Source organism: Petaurus breviceps, unplaced genomic scaffold (genome assembly GCF_028583685.1).
Source record: "Petaurus breviceps papuanus isolate PSGF00001 unplaced genomic scaffold, PetGlider_PUasm1.0 120, whole genome shotgun sequence".
In the NCBI taxonomy this organism is placed as follows: domain Eukaryota; kingdom Metazoa; phylum Chordata; class Mammalia; order Diprotodontia; family Petauridae; genus Petaurus; species Petaurus breviceps.
In genome coordinates, this window is record NW_027185627.1 from 590,697 (window position 1) to 612,742 (window position 22,046).

The 22,046-nt window shown below is 38.3% G+C and overlaps 2 protein-coding genes across 2 annotated transcripts in view; both read left to right on the forward strand.

Moving 5' to 3' along the window:
• RUSC2 (RUN and SH3 domain containing 2) overlaps positions 1-22,046 on the forward strand; it is a 445,432-nt gene that overhangs the window by 292,875 nt on the left and 130,511 nt on the right. The gene's annotated exons all lie outside the window — the stretch shown is intronic.
• LOC138162689 (phospholipid-transporting ATPase FetA-like) overlaps positions 1-22,046 on the forward strand; it is a 144,052-nt gene that overhangs the window by 108,134 nt on the left and 13,872 nt on the right. Inside the window, exons 14-20 of the mRNA XM_069090062.1 lie at positions 1,009-1,217; positions 3,843-3,886; positions 6,885-7,050; positions 14,398-14,586; positions 15,078-15,193; positions 19,011-19,175; positions 20,160-20,271. Coding sequence (XP_068946163.1) covers positions 1,009-1,217; positions 3,843-3,886; positions 6,885-7,050; positions 14,398-14,586; positions 15,078-15,193; positions 19,011-19,175; positions 20,160-20,271 — 1,001 coding nt within the window. The remainder of the gene's footprint in view (positions 1-1,008; positions 1,218-3,842; positions 3,887-6,884; positions 7,051-14,397; positions 14,587-15,077; positions 15,194-19,010; positions 19,176-20,159; positions 20,272-22,046) is intronic.

Consider the following 22,046-nt stretch of genomic DNA (forward strand, 5'->3'; position numbering starts at 1 on the left):
TTAAACATTAAATTCAAGAAAAAAAAATTCTGGAACAAAGATGACTGAGTTCTCAAAGGGTTCTCAAAAGGTGAAGTTCTGTAAGGTCCTACCAAACTGGAAAGACTTCATGTATAAGCCTAATGATGGATTCTATTGCCTGAGGATCAGCCTAGCTAGATTCAGAGTTTTATCACCAGATTGGTTGCATGGTGATAAAATTTTCAACCACAGCAATTCTTTTTTTTTTTTTTAAAGCAATCAGGGTTAAGTAACTTGCTCAAGGTTACACGGCCAGTTATTTCTGGGTGTGGTGCTGAGTATCTGAGCCCAGATTTGATCCAGGTCATCCGGACACTGGAACCGGTGCTCTTACTCGCTGAGCCACCTGGCCGCCCCCAAGCAATTGGGGTTAAGTAACTTGCTCAAGGTTACATGGCCAGGTGTTTCTGGGTGGGTGCTAAGTGTCTGAGCCCGGGATTCGATCTCCAGGTCATCCCAGCACTGGAGTCAGTGCTCTTACTCGCTGTGCTACCTGGCCACCCCCACAGGAATTCTTGAAGACCATCTAAGTCACAGATTCTTTGCAATCTAGATCAGGGGAGGGGGCATACACACCAATGAAATCACAGATTCTTAAAGTAAGTTTGTTCATAATTTTTTCCCAAAATCTTTTTTGCATGAATTAAAATTTTATATTATCCAGTGTTTATTTATACATTACAGCTTCTCACTCAGCATTCCTTGCAGATCTAGGTATTGCAAATTGTTGAAGTTTTTCCTTTGTTTCTCTTATAATGCAAAATATGCAATCATATAGATTTTTCTCATTGTTTCTCAGATTAATTTTATTTTTCATGTTGTTTCTAGAGGTTTTGTTAGATTTGAGCATTTCTCTAAATTTTCATTGAGAATGTTTAGAAGATTTCCTTCCCTTACGTCTGCTTACTCTGCTATCTTCTAATGAGCCCTGGAGCAGGACTTTCCATCCCACACTAACCAGAGTTCTGTCTCTTCCTTTCTTCTCAGCGTAGAGATAATACGATTGGGCAACAGCTTCTACATCAACTGGGATCGGAAAATGTTTTACATCCCTAGTAACACGCCAGCCCAGGCCTGTACCACAACTCTGAATGAGGCACTAGGCCAGATCCAGTATGTGTTCTCTGACAAGACGGGGACACTGACTCAGAATATCATGATTTTCATCAAGTGCTCCATTAATGGGCGGTCATATGGTATGCACATCTTAATTTCTATCAGACTCCTTTTGTTACCAAGTTATAATATGGCATGATAAAATCTAGCATGATATTAATATTCTTCATAAGTCATCCAACCCTAAAATCAGTAAACTTGGATGTTTGCATGTGCTCCAAACCAACTCTAGCTCTACCTTTAACTCTTTCACATGGCAAAGAAAACACATCAGTACAGCCACCCTTCTCTGAATTCCTCCATGGACTAAGTCCTGGGGAAAGTCAATAAAAGGGAATGGCAGGGGAAGTTAGAAGGATGTTCAGTGACTCTGAGATTCATTGCCTGATTTCATAAACTGTGACTTTGTGATTATTCCATATTCCCAGAGCTAAAGTGTATGTGTATGTGTGTTTTATGGCTCCTGCCTATGAATAGTCTATGAACAATGACCCTTTTAAGTAGGAAGAGGAAGACCTTATATTTTTTAAAAATGACAAAAGAATAGCCACAAATCAGAGCATTCCAATATTTTCTTGTATTCCTACCAAACTAGATCTTGTACTGTTTGCCTCTAATGGATCATTTTTGGACAAGATATTTTCATATTTTGAAAGGCATAAGGGCTTTAGTTAATGTCACAGACAGAATCAAAGAAATCACTAATAATACTTGCATTACCTAACTCTCCAGATTTTTACGAAGATCAGTAAAATAATGTATATAAAATGCTTTGCAAACTTTAAAGCACTGTATAAATAGTTGTTATTGTTGTTAAGGTTGATGAAGATCCATGGAGCATTACTTTAATGAATATGTGACCCATTTCCCATACTCAGAATATCTAGACTGTCACCTAATTAGTCAAGAATTATTGTTTGTCCTTTGTACTCAAAAAGGACCAGTGACATCACTGTGTATGGCTGATCAGTCCAGTACAAACTTGGAAGGCTCTACCACAAGTTGAGCACAAATAGTCCCACTGAACATCTGGGATGGAGATATCTCTAGATTTGCACATCTCACATTTTCTTTGTGCTGCTACAATTCTGCTTTACTCTGAACATATGTAATAATTATATCTGACATTTACATAGCACTTCAAGGTTTGCAAAATACTATAAATATGTCATTAGCATTATTATTATTATTAAATTAGCAGATCTTTGTAACTCTTTTAGTTAGATACTAAAGGTATTATTATCTCCTTCTTTATACATGAAGAAACTGAGACTCAGAAGTGAGCCTTATCAGAGATGTCCCATCCATGGTCACACAACTACTAGGTGTCAAAAATGTAATTTTAACTAACTTTTTTTATTCCAAGTCCATGCTCTGCCATTGTACTAGATTGACCCTCAAGAAAATAATAATAATTGGCATTTTTACAACATTTTGAAGTTTGTAAAGTGCTAGATAGTGCAGGGTAGGTGTCACAGTGGAGAGTGCCATGCCTGAAATCAGGAAGACTCATCTTCCTGAGTTCAGATCTGGCCTCAGGCAATTACTAGCTGTATGACCCTGGGCAAATCACTTAACTCTACTGGCCTCAGTTTCCTCATCTGTAAAATGATCTGGAGAAGGAAATGACAAACCACTCCAGTATCTTTGCCAAGAAAGCCCCAAAAGGGGTCATAAAGATTCGGACACAACTGAAAAACAACTGAACAAAAGTGCTTTACATACATTGTTTTATATAAATCTTAACACAGCCCTATGCGATGGGTAACTACAGTTGTTATCCCTATTTTACAGTGCCTATAGTTGTTCGGCTTATGAAAACAATGACAAAAGAATATGTATCAGAGGCTAGATTTGACTCCAATTCTTTGTTACTTCAAGTCCAGCATTCTGGCATCTATACTAAATTGCTTGTGTACTAGACACATGCCTCCTCTGAATGGTATAACCTTTTTGAAGCCCTAAATCACTGATGAATCCTATAGATCAGACCTGCACAACCTGGCAGTAGGTAGGGACCAAAATTAAAATAGGCTAAACTTTTTCAGGCCACAGATAGGTTAGACTGAAGACAGACTGACAATGGTTGCTTGCCATGGGTCACATGACAAACAGAAGAGCATGCACTGACAACCCTACATTTTTTGCAGGCCACCCCAAATCCTTTGGTGGGCTGCAAGCGGGCGGCCCGCACGCTGTATGTTGTACAGGCCTATCCAGAGTCGTATCTTTGTGGCATCTTCACACATTATACCATTACTAGCTTGAATTTGCTAAGTGAGGAGAGTGTAAGATGATAAAATTAAGGCAAACTCTGGAGGCCATCTACTCCAGTGCATACGTACATTCTTTCTAAACTGTCCCTGGGAACTGATCTCATGTATGAACTGCAGGGTTACTAAGAAACTTCCTACGGGTACCATTCACTTTTACTTAAGGGAGTAGAACTGAGGAGGAGGAAAAGGAGAAATTTCACTGATGAGCTTTTAAGGGAGGTTTAAGTGTAAATTAAGGACCTGAATATCTAGGCATAAAAGAATCATGTGCAGGGACCTTCATGTTCTCTTTTAGAGTTGCTCACCCTCCTCCAGAGAGTTTGCGATACATTATTACTTGATTTCTTAATTAGATTCTTGGGACGGCTTGCAAGACATCTAGTATATAATTCTGTGTCAGAATGATATCCAAAGTCCATTTCTCAACAGGTGATATCTACAGCATGACTGGACAAAAGATAGAAATCACAGAGGTAAGAGATGACATCATGGTTCCTTGAAAAATTCACATGCAGTTTCGAAACCTGTGCCAATGTACTATAAAATGACCCCCTGACACAGGCCTAAACCCTGAAATGGGTACATGTCCAACTACATGACATGGGCACAGACATACCACTTAGGCTTCCATAACGCAGGCCTACACCCCTGACACTGGATCCTATGACACTGGGATTGGATCTCACTAACCACAGCCCCCAGAGTCCTTGTGACATGATCATACACATCCCACTCTGGGGAATGCTAGTCATTAGAAGAGAGACTGGCTGCTTCAATTTACTCTTTGTAGGTAAGTTTCATTGAAGAATGAGCTTGTTCTCCTGGCTGGACAGCAAACTTTGAGACCTTAGCTGATTAGGCAACAGCATTCATTTCAGCTTCCTTCTCTCCCAGTATCACCCAATTGATTAAAAAGTTTTCAAGAAGGGTGGCTAGGTGGCAGAGTGAATAGAGCACTGGCTCTGGAGTCAGGAGGACCTGGGTTCGGATCCGTCCTCAGACACAAAAAATAGTCGTGTGACCTTGGGCATGTCACTTAACCCCGATTGCCCTCCAAAAAGCAAAAAAAAACAACAAAAAAAGTTATCAAGAAAGAAGTATAGAATAACAGAAGAGGAAAGCAATATCAGACTTCAAAAGGGAAAAAAAGAGATGGATATTTGACTTCAAGTCAACAAATACTGTGCCCAATGGGTAAATGGGAAAAAAGAAAAAGTACCTTCCTCCAAAGCTTATAATCTAGGGAGATAATCATTCACATCAAATAGTTAAATAACAATAAGAGATAATATAATGTTATTATCTATAAGTAGCATAGACAATGTTAGAGGTTAGAAAGGAGGCTATTCTTTGCATCAGATAGATCAAGAAAGGCTTAATGGAAGGAGGAGGTAAAATATGAGCTGTGTCCTAAAAGACGAATAGGATTTGAACAAGTGGGGAAGAGAAGGCATTCCAAATGTGGGGTAAGGGGTGGGGAGGAAGCATGAGAAAAGACATAAAGAAGAAATTATTGGGAAGAAAGAACAAGTTAATATTTGTGGAACACCTGCTATATATCCAAGGACAGAGTACCTTATCCTCGGGCTCTAATGGGAAAGACTGAATCTATACATATAGGACAGTGATTCAGTACTATAAATACAGAGTAAAATGGGATTTCAGAGAATGAGAAAACTTTTTTTTGGGGGGGTGGAATCAGACAAGATATCATTGAGAAGGTACCATTTAAACCAGTTTTTGAAGGATGAATAAGCTTATAATGGTTACAGAGGAGGGGAAAAACATATTAGATATATCATACTTAATCACAGGCTGCCCCCAAATTTTCTGAGAGTAGCCTAGACCAGATTAAAATGTAATTGTAATGTAAATATAAATATTTAATAAAAATAAATAAATATACAGTACAACAGAGATAATGTTAGTATGTGGTTTTGTGAGCCAGTATGCTGTCCACAGGGAAACCCTTCTATTTGAGGTCAATCCTATTGTTCTGAATGATGAGGGGAAAAGCATGAACTAAAACAAAGACATAAAAATATCAGGTCTACTCAGGGAAGATTAATAAGCACAAGTTAGTTGAAATGTATAAGACTGGGAAGGCAGATTGGAGCCATGTTTTTGGACAACTTAGAGGAATTTGTCCTTTATTTGACTGGCAATAGAAGCCATTGAAGATTTCTGAGCAGGGGGATAATATGGTCAAAGCAGTGTTTAAGAAAGATTCATCTGATGGAAGTAAACAGAACCGATCAATGGAAGTAGGGGGGCGGGGTTTGAAAGGGATACTAGAAGCAAGATCATTTAGGAGGCCATTAAAATAGTATAAATGTGACATCATAAGAACTTGTCTGAATTCAGTTAATAGAAGTGGAAAAGAAAAGAAGAGACACATACCTGAGACCTTATAAAAGATGAATTGACAGGACTTGATGGCTAATAAGACTTGAGGTGTGAGGGACACACAAAAGTCATTCGTAACTCTAGATGTTTAAGCCCGATGGTGTGATTGTAAGAAATAGGGAAGTGAAGAGGAGCTGATTTGTGAGGAAAAGATGATTAATTCTGATTAGGTTATGGTGAGTTTGAGGTGATGATAGGTCATCCACTGGAGCTGTCCAGCAGGCAGGTACATCTGTAGAGCCAGAGCTCAAGAGAGATCAAGGCAAGGGATACAGATTTATTAAGGTGATAGCTGAAGTTTAGGGGATGAATGAACTCTGAGAAAGAATATATAAAGACAGAGAAAAAAGAAGAGAAGGCCAAAGACAGAACTAAAATGAAAACTTGTATTCATAGGTGAAAAGAGTAAGAGAGACCAGAGAAAGTGATCAGAAATGGGGAGAGCAAACCTAGTGGAGTAGCTTAATGGAGGAGAGGATTTATAAGAAAAGGAGTGTTCAACAGTGACAGATGCCTCAAAGAATACAAAGAATGAAGACTAAGAAAGCCTTGGAATTTGTGGATCAGGATGATACTGGTCACTTAAGAATGTTTTTTTACAGTGGGCAAAAAAGGTTGAGAAATAAATGGATCAAAAAGAAGTAGATATAGTGATTACCCTTTCAAAAAAACTGAGAGGAAGGAGAGTGACAAGATAGCAGTTCATGGGTAGCATTAAAGAAAAGTGGTTGTTTTGTAGAGGGAAAATCTGAACACCAAGTAGAGAAGGAAAAACTGAAAATGCAAAAAAGAGACAGATGGTTACTAGAATGAGTTCTGGTGAAGGCAGGAGAGGATGTAATGAAAGGGTAAAGGGCCTAGCAGATCTCTGAAGCAGCAGAATGATAGAGCTGGGTCCAGGATATGAGCTTTAAGAATTAGAAGGTGATCAGAGGGCCCCTACATAGGAAATGTCTCCACAGACCTAGAAATTAGAGTGTCTAGATCAACTAAAAATTCCAGACATTTCCCTAAAAGACTTTGACAGCTGCTGCTAGAATATTTGTTCTTGCCCTTGTGTTCTAGAAAACAATGAAGGTTGACTTCTCCTACAACAAACTGGCAGACCCCAAGTTTTCATTTTATGACAAGACTTTGGTAGAAGCTGTAAAAAAGGGAGATTCTATGGTCCACCTTTTTTTTCTCTCCCTCTCGCTTTGTCACACAGTGATGTCAGAAGAGAAAGTGGAAGGTAAGAGAACGGCTGGGACCTGAGGTCATATGATGTGTTACAAAGTCCATGGGACAGTTACAAAGTCCATGGGACCAGACTTTGAGTCCTCAAGATCAATCCCTCCAATTGAAAATCCCTCCAGTTAAAGATCCTGTCTATTGAGGGGACACCAAGAGATGGTTCAAGATTGCTCTCCCTGATAGTACCTCACAATTTAAGTATTAATATTAATTTATTATAGCAGCTTATCATGTCTCCATCATATTTTAATAATCTTTTATCTAATCTTTATCTGAAGTTATGTGCAAAGTGTCACCGTAAAGCAATTAGACTGAATCTTCCATAATATCACTAGAACTTATACATCCAAATGATTGTTGTCCTTCAAAATGTCACATTTAGAGATTACCTACTTATATGGTTCTTTGTAAACTTTAGAGTGACAAATAAATGTGAGTTGCCATTAACAATAATAACTATATTTACTTCAGTACTACATTTAAAGAACCTGTGATTTCTTTAGTATAGATCCTATGCTTCCTGTTATCAACTCTTCTCCATGAATGTTCATGAATTTTGTGGTTGAAAAAAATCATCAGCTGGCAATGAACTTTTTGGTAACGAAGCTCTTTAAACCTAGTCTGTCGTGAAATGATAGACAGATAGATAGACAGACAGATAAATAAATAGAAAGAGTTGGTTGCTGAGATTACAATAACAATAATAATAATAATTTACATTCCAGTAGTGCTATAAGGCTTACAAAGGATTTCCTCACTAAAAGCCTGTGAAATATTTAGTGCAAGTATTGTTACATTTATTCTACAGGTAAGGAAGCTAAAATTCAGAAAGGTTGCATAACTAGATGCTTAACATTCTTTCTACTACATGACACTGACTATCTAATGCTACCATTGAAATGATACCATTGAGGGGTGGCTAGGTGATGCAGTGAATACAGCACCAGTCCTGGAGTCAGGGGAACCTGAGTTCAAACCCAGCCTCATACACTTAACACAAAAACTAGCCATGTGACCTTGGGCAAGTCACTTAACCCCAAATTGCTCTCCAAAAAGCAAAAAAAAAAAAATTAAAATGATACCATTGCTCTAAAAATTTTTGAAACTGCTTTTTATTCCTTCAGAATCAGTTTATGAATTTCATTTTATGAATTTTCAGTTTATAAATTATGAATTTCAGTTTCTGAATATTCATTCAAGTTATGAAGTTTATGAATTCCATGAAAAACTATCTCGTTGCTTTTTATTCATTATGTAGGAATATTTCTAGCAGAATCAAATAATAAAATTTTAGAATTGGAAGCAACATCAGAAGTCCATTTAGTCCATCAGTTTAGTCCATTCTCTATAAATCATAAATCTGATCTATAACACCCTTAATCTGTATTTGTAATATTTGTAACATTCTTAACAAATGGTCATCTAGCCTCCATTTGAAAATCTCCTGTGATAGTGAATCTACTATCATTTCAGATCTTCTATTTTGGGACAACTCTAATCATCAGGAAGATTTTTCTGTACAGAAAAACCTCATCTACCTCCTATAACATCCACCCATTGGTCTTAGTTTTGACTATAAATCTGATCCCTCTTCCACATGATAAACTTCATATATTTAGAGACAATCATGTACCTCCTCCCCATCAACCTTTTCGTCTAGTTTAAACAACCCTAGATCCTTCAACTTGTCCTACCATGGCATAGTTTCCAATTCACTTACGATTCTGGTCACTTTCTTCTGCAAGCATTTCATCTTGTCAATGTCATTTCTAAAATATAGTATCCAGAACTGAACAAATCATAATGCAGACAAAGGAAGGTGATCAGTTTGGTAAGGAGATTGATAACTATATTATTTGAGGATCAAGGATACCTAACTTGGATGAAAGAAGATTCAGTGAGACACATGATAGCAGTATTCCAGAAGTGGTCTCACAAGGGCAAGACTACTACAAAATTATCATCTTCTTTTTTGTTCCTATACTTTTAGTGATATATCTTATAATCAGATTAGCTCTTTTGGATGCCCTATCATACTAAAGATGGTAATATGAACTTGGCAATTTTTAGCATTAATTTTTTTTTTAATTTCAAGTTCCAAGTTGTCCCCCTCCCTCAGTTCCCCTCTCCCTGAACTGGTAAGCAGTTTGATTATACATGTGTAATCATGCAAAACATATTTCCATATTAATCATGTTGTAAAAGAAGACACAGATAAAAAAAAGAAAAATATAAAATGAAAAGTAGCTTGCTTCAATCTGCATTCAGACTCCATCAGTTCTTTCTCTGGAGGTGGATAGCATTTTTCATCATAAGTCCTTTGGAATTCTCTTGGATTATTATATTGCTGAAAATAGCTAAGTTATTCAGTTGATCATCATACAGTATTTGTCTCACTGTGTACAAGGTTCTCATTTCACTTTGTATCACTTCATGCAAGTCTTTCCAGATTTTTCTGAAATCATCCTGCTTCTTATTTCTTATATTACAATAGTATTTCATTACAGTCATATACCACAGCTTATTTAGCCATTCCCTCAATTTCCAATTCTTTGCCTCTACAAAAAGAGCTGCTATAAATACCCTTGTACATATCATGCCTTTTCCCTTTTTTTTGTCCTTTTTGAGATACAGACCTAGTACAGTTTTATAGCCCTTTCAGTATAGTTCCAAATGGCTCCCTGCAATGATTGGATCTGATTACAACTCCACCAACAGTGCATTAGTGTCCCAATTTCCCCATCATCTATCATTTTCCCTTCTCTGTCATATTAGCCAATCTAATAGGTGTGAGGTGGTAGCTCAAAGTTTTTTTAATTTGTATTTCTTTAATCAATAATGATTTAAAGCATTTTTTTTCGCATGACTATATATGGCTTTGATTTTTTTTATCTAAAACTAACTGTCTGTTCATATCCTTTGACCATTTATTGATTGGTAAATGAATTGTATTCTTATAAAATTTGACTCAGTTCTCTCAATATTTGAGAAATGAGACCTTTATCAGAGACCCTTGCTATGAAAATTGTTCCCCAGCTTTCCACTTTCCTTCTAATCTTGGTTGCATTGGTTTTGTTTGTGCAAAACCTTTTTAATTTAATTTACTTGTATTCTCATAAATTTGACTCAGGATTTTCTAGAAGAGGGCAGAGCCAAGATAGCAAAGTAAAAGCAGGAACTTGCTTGAGTGCATGCCCCAACCACCTCCAATACCTGTAAAAAATTGACTTTAAACAAATTTTAGAGCTACGGAATCCATAAAATAACAGAGTGGTTTACATCTCCAACTGAAGTCAGCCTGACAAGCCAAAGGGTGGGTCTATAACACTGGCCTGGGAGCAGAGCACAGTCCTGCATGGACAGCACCAGCACACACCGGCTGAAGCAGATGTCAGGGGACTGAATCACTGACAGCTATGGCGGTTTCCAGACTTCTCAACCCATAAATGCCAAAGAGAAAGCAAAAACTCAGTGGAGAAACTCTGTTGGACCTAGGTGAGAGAAGAGTGAGGTCCAGCCTCTGCCCCAGGGGCAGTGAAGGCTGCAGCAGTGGTGGCTGCGGCAGTAGGGCAGCGGTTTCCAGAACTCCAGGCCCACAGATGGTGGAGGGACCGAGCAGCTGATCAGAGGGCAATTGTAGGAATCTCTTTGCTGGCACTGAGGCAGGATCCTCTTGCTTTGCCCTTCTTGGATCTGAGTCACAATCTTGGGTGGCAGACCAGGGTTGAGGAGGAGGGCTGGTGTGGCAGAGGTTGTGCTAGCTGTGGAGAGAGAATCCTCCTCACAGTTCTGAGGCAGGCACCTAGAAGTAGCTCTGACAACAGTTGTGCAAAACCCCAGAAATTTGGGACACAGTACTTTCCACTCTGGAAACAGAGTTCTACTGTGGCAAAGAGCTCAAAAGTCAAGTAATTAGCTGGCAAAATGAGCAAACCGAGAAAGAGAAATCTGACTATAGAATCATTCTTTGGTGACAAAGAAGATCAAAACATAGAACCAGAAGAAGACAACAAAGTCAAAACTCCTGCATCAAAGCCTCCAAGAAAAATATGAATTGGTTGCAGGCCTTGGAAGAGCTCCAGAAGGATTTTGAAACTCAAGTAAGAGAAGTAGAGGAAAAATTAGGAAGAGAAATGAGAGTAATGCAAGAAAATCATGAAAAACAAGTTGATAGCTTGCTAAAGGAGACAAAAAAAAATACTGAAGAAAATAACACCTTAAAAAATAGATTAACTCAAATGACAAAAGAGGTCCAAAAAGCCAATGAGGAGAAGAATGCCTTAAAAAGCATAGTTGGCAAAATGGAAAAGGAAGTCCAAAAGCTCACTGAAGAAAAGAATTCCTTCAGAATTAGAATGGAGCAAACGGAAGCTAATGACTCTACGAGAAATCAAGATATTATAAAACAGATCCAAAAGAATGAAAAAATAGAAGACAGTATAAAATATCTCATTGGAAAAACAACCAACCTGGAAAATAGATCCAGGAGAGAGAATTTGAAAATTATTGGAGTACCTGAAAGCCATCATCAAAAAAAGAGCCTAGGCATCATCTTTCAAGAAATTATCAAGGAAAACTGCCCTGATATTCTAGAACCAGAGGGTAAAATAGAAATTGAAAGAATCCACTGATTGCCTCTTGAAAAAGATCCCAAAAAGAAAACTCCTAGGAATATTATAGCCAAATCCCAGAGTTCCCAGGTCAAGGAGAAAATATTACAGTCAGTCAAGAAGAAACAATTTGAGTATTGTGGAAACACAATCAGGATAACACAGCAGCTTCTACATTAAGGGATCAAAGGGCTTGGAATATGATATTCCAGAGCTAGGATTAAAACCAAGAATCACCTACCCAGAAAAATTGAGTGTAATACTCCAGGGGAAAATATGGGTATTCAATGAAATAGAAGACTTTCAAGCATAAATTTGACTCAGTTCTTTATGTATTTTAGAAATGAGGCCTCTATCAGAGACACTGGTTGTAAAAATTCTTTCCCAGTTTTGTGTTTCCCTCCTAATCTTGGTGTCATTGGTTTTCTTTGTACAAAAACCTTTCAATTTAATATAGTCAAAATTAACCATTTTGCATTTTTAATGCTCTCTATCTTTTGTCATAAGTTATTCTCTTCTCCATAAATCTGTCAGGCAAACTGTTCCTTGCTCTCTCAGATTGCTTATAGTATCAGCCTTTATATCTAAATCATGAACCCATTTTGACTTTATTTTGGTATACAGTGTAAGAGACTGGTCTGTACCCAGTTTCTGCCATACTATTTTCCAGTTTTCCCAGCAAGTTTTTCAAATAGTGAGTTCTTATTCCAGAAGCTAGAGTCTTTGGGTTTATCAAACAGTAGATTACTATAGTCATTGACTACTGTGTCGTGTGTACGTAACTTATTCCACTGATCCACCACTCTGTTTCTTAGGCAGTACCAAGTAGTTTTGATGACTGCTACTTTATAATACAGTTTAAAATCTGATATGGCTAGGCTACCTTCCTAGCATTTCTTTTCGTTAATTCTCTTGATATTCTGGACCTTTAGTTCTTCGAGATGAATTTTCTTATTTTTTCCTAGCTCTATAAAATAATTTTTTGGTAGTTTAATTGATATGGCACTAAGTAGGTAAATTAATTTAAGTAGAATTGTCATTTTTATTATATTAGCTCAACCTAACCATGAGCAACTGATGTTTTTCCAGTTATTTAGATCTGACTTTATTTTAGTAAAAAGTGTTTTGTAATTGTGTTCATATAGTTCCTGGATTTGTTTTGGCAGGTAGACTCCCAAATATTTTATAATGTCTACAGTAACTTTATATGGAATTTCTCTTTCTACTGGGTGTCCCTAAAGTCTGGACACATAGGCAATCTCATTAACTATGCATCTTTTCAAGAAATGAAATGAATGAAATTTTCAAAATGTTTTTTAATTAGCATAAATGAGACTTCATGGGAATATATAGGAGACACATAGGAGATCTCATTATTTAAATTAATTTAATTAATCTCATTAATATGGAAAATAGTCCCTAATAGCTAATGAAAGCTAATAAATTTATTCCATATGAAATTATCATGGCTAAACTTTATGCTAATTAAAGTATTGTTGAAAATTTTATTCATTTCATTTCTTGAAAATATGCATAGTTAATGAGATTTTCTATGTATCCAGACTTTAGGGACACCCTGTATTTCTTGCTGTTGGGCTTCATTAGAATGCTGAGGATTTAGATGGGTTTATTTTATATCCTGCAACTTTACTAAAGTTATTTATTATTTCAAGTAGTTTCTTATTTGATTCTCTAAGTATACCATCATATCATCTACAAAGAGTGATAACTTAGTCTCTTCTTTGCCTATTCTAATTCCTTCAATTTCTTTTTCTTCTCTTATTGCTACAGCTAACATTTCTAGTACCAAACTGAATAACAGAAGTGACAATAGACATCCTTGTTTCACCCTTGATCTTACTGGAAATGCTTCTAGCTTATCCCCATTACATATAATACTTGGTGATCATTTTAGGTAGATACTACTTATCATTTTAAGGAAGACTCCATTTATTCCTATACTTTCTAGTGTCTTTAATAGGAATGGGTATTGTATTATTTTTGCAGCTTTTTCTGCATCTATTGAGATAACCATATGGTTTCTACTAGTTTTGTTGTTGATATGATTGATTATGGTGATAGTTTTCCTAATATTGAACCAGCCTTCCATTTCTGGGATAAATCCTACCTGATCAAAGTATATTCTTGTGATAAGTTGCTGTAACCTTTTTGCTAATATTTTATTTAAAATTTTTGCATCTATATTCATTAGGAAATTAGTCTATAATTTTCTTTATCTGTTTTGGCTCTTCCAGTAACATATCAGCACCATATTTGTATCATAAAAAGAATTTGGTAGGATTCCTTCTTCACCACTTTTCCCAAATAGTCTATAATCTTGTGTCCATTTGAGACTAGAGGCAATCAGAGCTTGGGATAGTCACATCATTGTGGAATCAAAGTTGCCTCTGTATCCTAAATTCTGAGATATTTGCTAATCAATTACATGGCTTTATCATCACATTTTTGATAATCCTGTATAGCCTGTAACTACCATGTTTTGAGTGAATAAAATGCACTATACTTAAGGAAAGTAGTGGTTCAAGCAGGCTTAATTTTCAGGTGGCCATAGAGATTAGGAATGTGAGAGAAAGAAAGACCCAGAATTGGGGTGCAGCATGGCCCTCCAAAACTGAATGTGCTCCTTCAGAGCCCATGCAAAACATCACTTAAGCCAAGGTAGGCCTCCAGTGCTCATCCCTAATGCTTCTGGCTCTCTCCTTTCTTCTCTCTAGGAGAACTGGTATATCAGGCACAGTCTCCTGATGAAGGAGCCCTTGTCACTGCTGCCAGAAATTTTGGCTTTGTGTTTCACTCTCGAACATGTGAAACAATCACTGTAGTGGAAATGGGTGTCACAAAAGTCTATAAGCTCCTAGCTATCCTGGACTTTAACAATGTACGAAAGCGGATGTCTGTGATTGGTAGGTGCCTCTCTCCGATATATTCTGTGGGTCTGTCTTTGTCCCCTTCCCCCACACACATACACTCCTGAGCTGCCCCACCCCTCGGTACTCCAGATAACAACATTAGCCCTGTTGTTCTCAGAGCCAAGTCATCCCTTAAGTCCAAATTTTCAGGCTCCTCACAAAGCAGAGAGAAAAGATGGAGAAGCACACATTCTGGGGGATGAAGGGTAGCTCTCCACTTTTTCTACTCTTAATAACTTCAGACATCAGTCTGCATTTTCCAACTGATGACTTGGGACTAAAATTTGACATGCATTCTTGAGTCTTTTGAAGGATGAGATTTCCCAGTAACAGCAGTTCCCCTCAGGTACTTTCTTGAATCCTGTGTCAGAGGGATGGCACTAGATTCCACAGCCAGTGGCTTTCCCCCTCTTCCTTTCCAGAAGGGTGACTCCTTAGCACACCAGAATGTAGATCATGATGGTACTTGTTTTACTTGTTCATAGTGCAGACACCCGAAGGTAAGATCATGTTGTTCTGCAAGGGAGCTGACACCATCATCTGGGAATTACTCCACTCATCCTGCACATCCCTCCAAGATGTGACCATGGAACACTTGGATGTGAGTATAGCTGGATGGATCCTGTATGCATCTGATTGTCTGTACGTATGCGTATTTTGGGGAACTGGTGAGTCTGTGTCTGTGCACATATGTATGCTTGTATGAACAGGTATGTATCTTTATGAGTGTATGTGTATGTAGACAGAGACATAGATGTATGCATTGTGTATGATGCCTATATGTCTATGTTTATTACTCCTTGTGCCTCTGTGTCTGCATAGCCATACGTACATCTCTCTATGTGTTACGGGAATGAGAAAGACCAAACAATCTGAGCCTTTCTGATTCTTGAGTTTTGTGAAAAGCAGGGTGAGAGCTCAGTTCAGTTAAGCAAATATTTCCCTGTTGTGTGAAGAATATGATAGAAGGCACTGGGGTTGTTATTCATACAAAGATGAATAAGCTCTGGTTATTGCCCTTAAGGAGTTTATAATCTATTAGAACATCAGTAACTGAGTCCATAGGGCAGACCCTCACATACTGAGAAGCACTGGCACAAAAAGTGAGGAAGGAAAATGTCCTCAGGACAGGAAGAGAGTAGTATCTGAAAGTATACATGCCCAAGTAAGATTTGCTCTGTTTGCTTCCCAGTAGGAGGTTAGGGACCCAGTCTGAAAGGGAATTTTACTATCAATCTCCTATATTCACACAAAGGCTGTCTTAGGGTACTTCTGCTTTGAGTACACACACACACAAAAGACGTACTTCTCGCAGTTGGTGCTAAACAAGGACATGAGTCTCTTATGTGTGTATAGATGAATATGTGTATATATCCCTATCATCAAGGAAAAGAGGATGGAATTAATCCTTTACTTCCCTCCTTCTTTTCTATATTTTCCCTTAGGATGTTTTTTTTATGACTTAGCTACCATTCAAGGCTACCACTGAAGTTCACTTTAACCTGATTTTACCTATTTGAGGAGGTAGGAAATACTGATTTCCTTAAGCCTGCACCCCTTCACAATAGCTCTGCCATCATAAATCCAAAAATGGGATTGCTCATCAGAGAAAGACAGGCAAACCTTTAGGCAACTCCAGCTCTGAGAAACATCTCCTCCTCATATAACTATTTCACCTTCTCCTTCAGGGGCCCAGCTACCTCTTTCTACCCTCTGGCTGCCTATAACCCCCAGAGATACCCTACCATGTCACTTCTAAATTCTATGCCCCTTCCCTTCCCTATCAAATCATTATTTGAACTTTTCTCTTGCTTAAAGAAATTGACCAGTTAGTTGGCAACCTCCTTGCATTGACAGTCTTCAGATACCCACTAGAACTCTCCAGGGAGTCCTCAAAATGTCCTAACAAAATTTTTCTAATTAATATACAGTATGGTCCAGAAGGCTACCTGATCAGTAAAACAACTGAGAAGGAATCTTGCTTTCAAACTACTTGTACTGAATTTTGTAGTCTAGAAGACCACAAATAACTGTAGTTGAGGCAAGAAACTGGAAAGTTCCTCCATCCTTCCTGGAAATTTTGTCAGTGAGATGCTGGACCAAGATTCAGTGGACTAAAGTGGGCTAGAAGAGTGCCTAGATCTGGGGTCAAAGGTTGTGTACATCCATTGTCACATGGATTCGGCTATTTACATGGTGGGAAATAACAGCAAAACTCTGTCCACAGCTAGTCCACATTATCTTGGGTAGAATAACCAAGAAGGTAAAGATTTACCTGACACACTAGAGCTCAAAAAAAATCAGCATATTCACTGCCTGAGCAATGAAGATACACACTTTTTTATGAGTCCAAGAAACAGGCCAGACGGGCAAGAAAATTCAGGAGAAGGACCAGGATGCTGCATATCTAGAGGTCATCATTCATAGCAGACACTGTCTTCTTCCTGGGGGATTTGCATGGGGATAAACTGGAAGAATCAGGGATAGACAGGGCAGAATGAGGATAGTTAAAGAGTAGCTTGCCTTCTGATTGAGCTTCTGCCTTTTCAGGAGGTCTGCTGTGGCTTCTGCTGCTGATGCCTCATTGTCACAGGAGTCATAATTCTTGGGCTCTGTGGGACTGAGTTTATGGGAGGACTGCAGATGACAGTAAGCTGTTGGGGGAGACACAAGGCAGACTTATCTTCACATAGATGCCTTATTTTCCCTGATAGAGTGGCATTTTCTCCCTGTGTGACCCTGTTCCTAGTTTTGCCCTCTGAGCCACATGTAACATGTATGAGCTTTTTTCTATATGACAGTTCTTCACATTTTTGAAAATAGCTATTATAATACCTACCCCTAAGTCTTCTGTAGGATAAATATACCTGGTTCCTTCATATGATCCTTAGATGTCATGGTTAATTTATTTATTCAGTCCCCAGCCTTCAAAATTAGGGATATAGCAGCTATTGGGCTGTACTCCATCCAGCTCTGTTGATCAGGAAGCTGAGGCACAGGAAGTGGAGGGCTCTGACTTCTTCATTAGCTATTATCAGAGCCAGGACTAGACCTGAAGCTTAAGAATGAGTAGAGCTTCAGGTTAGCCTGTACCAAAGCCACAGCTGATGTGTCATACATTGCTGTGGGAAAGTAATTATTGTCCAGAAGCTTGAGGTTATTGTTGAGCCTTGAGTTACGATGGTTTCTATGACCTTAAATTCATCATACAAATAAAAGGCATTTGAGAGCTCAGGCTATCATCTTCAGGGAATTGAACTTCATTCTCAGATTATAAAGGAGAGTTGTGTAATTCACGGGCATATGCTAATGTTTGGTTAATTCATATCCTGAGGCAAAAACACAGGCTTGGGTTCCAGCCACCCCTTTACAAGGTTGTGAGCATAGCAAAATAAATTGAGACTCGAGGAGGGAATGGCAGCAAGGCAGCTCCTCTATCCCCTAATTGAATATTTGCTATGAAAATTCACAAGTAGGAGGTGCAGTCAGCTTGTCACTCTTATATGCATGCCTATATCAGAGCTGAATATGTTCAGTCCCATATAGAACCCATATCCAGGCCCAGCACAGAACCAGTTTTTGCCACCATCATCACTTACTTCCCAGGTAAGTTTCCTCTAGGCCTCCACTTTTTCCCTGCCTTATTACCTCTTTCCCAACAATATGGGGATGCCAGAGATCTCTCAACACCTATGTGCTTCATATCTTTGTTGCCACAGATTAAAGCTATATACCCATAAACATCCACAGAGAAGAAAGTACACTTAGTAAATTAATGTATTATGCTTCTTTCTGTTTGCCTTCTTTTAATAAAGTTAATGTTTTCTAGTTCACAAGAATTAACATAGAAATGTTTTCATGTACCTTTGCTGCTCTCTTATAAACAAAGATGATACATAGGACATGTATTCTGATTTGTGGCTCCAGTGATGGGGATCAGTAGCATTGAGCTGCATCTGTTCTTGCCTTGTTGTCTTTGTGACCAAGGGTCCACATTAGCAAAACAGTTGAAAGGGGTTAGGAATCAGTCTAGGAGCAGATTAAGTCTAACTGGTTAACATAGGAATTAAATCCATCAGCTAGGTCTTGTTGGTACCATTCTCAAATCAACTGACATAACTAACCATATACATCTAAATGTGTCTTATATGTATAATAGACACTTTTTTTTAAACCATTGCACATAAACCTGAATGCTAATATTATAATATTAATGGTAACACATTGGATTCTATAACATCTTTCTTCCTGGGAGGTTGGTGGAGAGAATTAAAATCCTCAAGTTGCCTGACACTAATCCAGGGACTCTCTTCATCAAGCATGCACTCTCTCTTTCCTCTGGCCGGTGGGGAAATTCTGGCCCTTGGTTGTTCCTCTGTTCTGTCCTGACCCTCTCTGGGAACACTTATGTCTTCCAGGAATTTGCCAGTGATGGCTTGCGTACCCTTGTTGTGGCTTTCCGAGAGCTGGATGAAAAAGTATTCCAAAAATGGAGCCGAAAACACTATGAAGCCAGCATTTCCCTGGAAAATCGGGAGGAAAAATTAGGACTAATCTATGAAGAGATTGAAAAAGATATGATGGTTGGTCTGAGGGAGCAGGGACTGTGAAGGAAGGCTCAGGGGTCAGGGAAACCATGGCTATAATCTGTCAGGTTCATATAACAGTAGAAGGAAGATAAGAGAAGGGGTCACTGCTTACATGAGTTATATCAATACCCTAGTCCTTGCAGGCTTTCCATTTCCTCATCTGTAAAATTAAGGTGGTGTACTACATGATCCCTAAGATCTCTTTTAGCTCTAACACTCTTGATTCTGTGATTCCTTGACAAAGCCACTACAATAAAAATCCTGGGAAAACATCAGAAAAGTACTATCCCTTAAATCTAAATTAATTCAGAATTTTCTGGATAACTGAAATCCTTAGATGATCTAATAATATAATCACTTTAATTCTGAGCTTTACTGCTTTTCCGTACTAAGTTATTTCCTAACCCCTGTACCTCTGAAGCCAAATAAGGTGAATCTGGCTTCTCCCACTATCTCTGCCTCAGCTCTTTTTTTTGTTGTTGAAAAGTAAAAATGATAAAATGAAACAATATTTTAAAATGCTTAGCACAGTGCCTGGCACATTGTAGGTGTTATGTAAACGCTAGCTATTATTATTATTATTATTATTATTATTATAGAAATGTATTGATGTTGGTTACTGAACCAAATTCTGTACTGTTAGACATTTCCCAATTTCCCCATTATGCAGGTTCTCTAAGAGATCCAAATCTAGTAGGAAAAGCCAGAACCTCTTCAACAGTCAGGTTTCAGTTGGTAAATAAGACTCAGTGTCTTAGGGCCCTACTCTCACAAAACATAGCTGTATACCAATGAATACAATTTAAACCAAGATGACCAGGGTATAGAGAATGCCAAAGGATGGAGGCAAACTGGTTTTAAAACTTTTAGACAGACGGGGAGCTAGGGTAAGAGAATCCTTGTTTGATCTCAGTGAAACAGAACTTATATAGACTAAAGTGGCCTATCATAAATTCAGACCTGCTTTTTTATTTCCAGCTGATAGGGGCCACAGCCATTGAAGACAAGTTGCAAGATGGAGTGCCTGAGACAATAGCCACTCTGACCAAAGCAAATATTAACATATGGGTTTTGACTGGAGACAAGCAAGGTAAAAGCCTACAGACTAACAGTGAGTGCCCCCCAACCCCCCAAAGCTAACCCACCTTCAGATCACTCGTTACTTACTAAGGGCCTACTATGCCTCAGCTGTAAACTCCACTCCCCCTGGCAGGATGAAACAAAGGTCCATTCTAATTTGGAATAGAAAATAAAACTATGGCTTCATGGGCAGAGGCCCTGCATTTCTGCCTGTCTATCAGGCAGCTCCACCTGGATGTTCTATTCTCACCTCAAAGCAGAAATGGACAAGATCAAATTATCATCTGTATCAGAACACCCCACCCCTTCCCCAATTTGGCATCCTTCATAACTGCCTCATTTTTCTTTTCCACCACCATTCATGCAATCACCCAGTCTTAAAAATCTGTTCTTTGACTCCTCTCCCTCTTTAATCCTGCCCAACACACTCATCGAGTCCCATCACTTTTTCTCTTCCATACTCTTCCTTTCCATTCCCATTATCACTACCCTGGCCACAGCCCTCATCCCCTACTTTTTGGATGATTAACGCCCTGACAAGTATGAGACTGTTTTAACTGATTTTTAAGAGTAATGGTTCACTCTTCCCAAAGCAGAGCTCTTTCTGTTAAAAAAAAAAAAAAAAGACTGTACTCTACATTTCTGGCTCAGCCAAGCCATTGTTCTCTATAACTGAAAGAAGAGACACAATTCAAAGGGTTCAGAGGGAAGATTCCATGGACAAAAGTGCTTCAGGGGAAGTCAAGCCAGGAGGTATGGGAGGTGCTCAAGGATGAAATTCTAAAGACAGAAAGGGAAACTATTCCAGTGATGTGGAAACATGGGATTTGTCCAAAGATACCAATGTGGATGGAGGAGGAAGTTGCCAAACAACTTAGGTTTTCAAAAGAAATGTACAGAAGATGGGAGCAAGGCCAGGGAACACAGTAGAAATAGAAGAATGTACACGGTCCTATAAAAATTTCAGGAACACTACAACTCAGGAAGCTGAAGGTGGGGTTTTTGTTTTGCTATATTGGGGGAGGGAAGGAAGATCATAAAAAGGGATAGGGCCTTTATTAAATGGGAAGACAGAGAGGGCAATGCTGCTCAGTTTTATTTCATTTCTATTTTCTTTGCAAAGGAGGATGATATTTACACTGGAAATGATTGAACAAAAATAACTAAGGGACTTAATACCCAGGATAAGTATTGAAGAAAAAAAGATTAATACTATTCTCTTATGTTTTAGGTACAAGTCTACCAGAAAGAATTTTTATTCAATTTAACTTAATTCTAAATCTAAGACACTTCTAACTTCTTGGACAGAAATGACCAAACTGGCATTGTCTCTGCCCCACTCCGCCTAGCCCCTATGTCCTCATACATGTCTATCACCAAATCACTTAAAATAACATTCATATGAATCTTGAACAAGGAAAAGACTAAAATATGTTAAAATATAGTTTGGGCTTAACATTCCAGAACAATAGCCACTACATTACCTAATTCCTATCTGGATAACCCTTCTCTAAGATTGTTAGTACCTCCTCCCAGTGATCAGTAGGCAGTCTTTTCGAAGTAACAGAAGAGAGCATTTCCCTTGGGTTGGTATAGCACCAATGTAATATTTACAGTGTCCATGATCATGATAAAGACCATGACTATAAGTATCTGATGTGTGATTGCAAAATATACCAAACTCTCCAGATAGAGGTAGAACTGAAACATTTATTTTGACACCAGAAAACCCAATCCCAAAAGCAGTAAGCCAATTCCATCTTAGTACCAAAGATATTCAGAAGC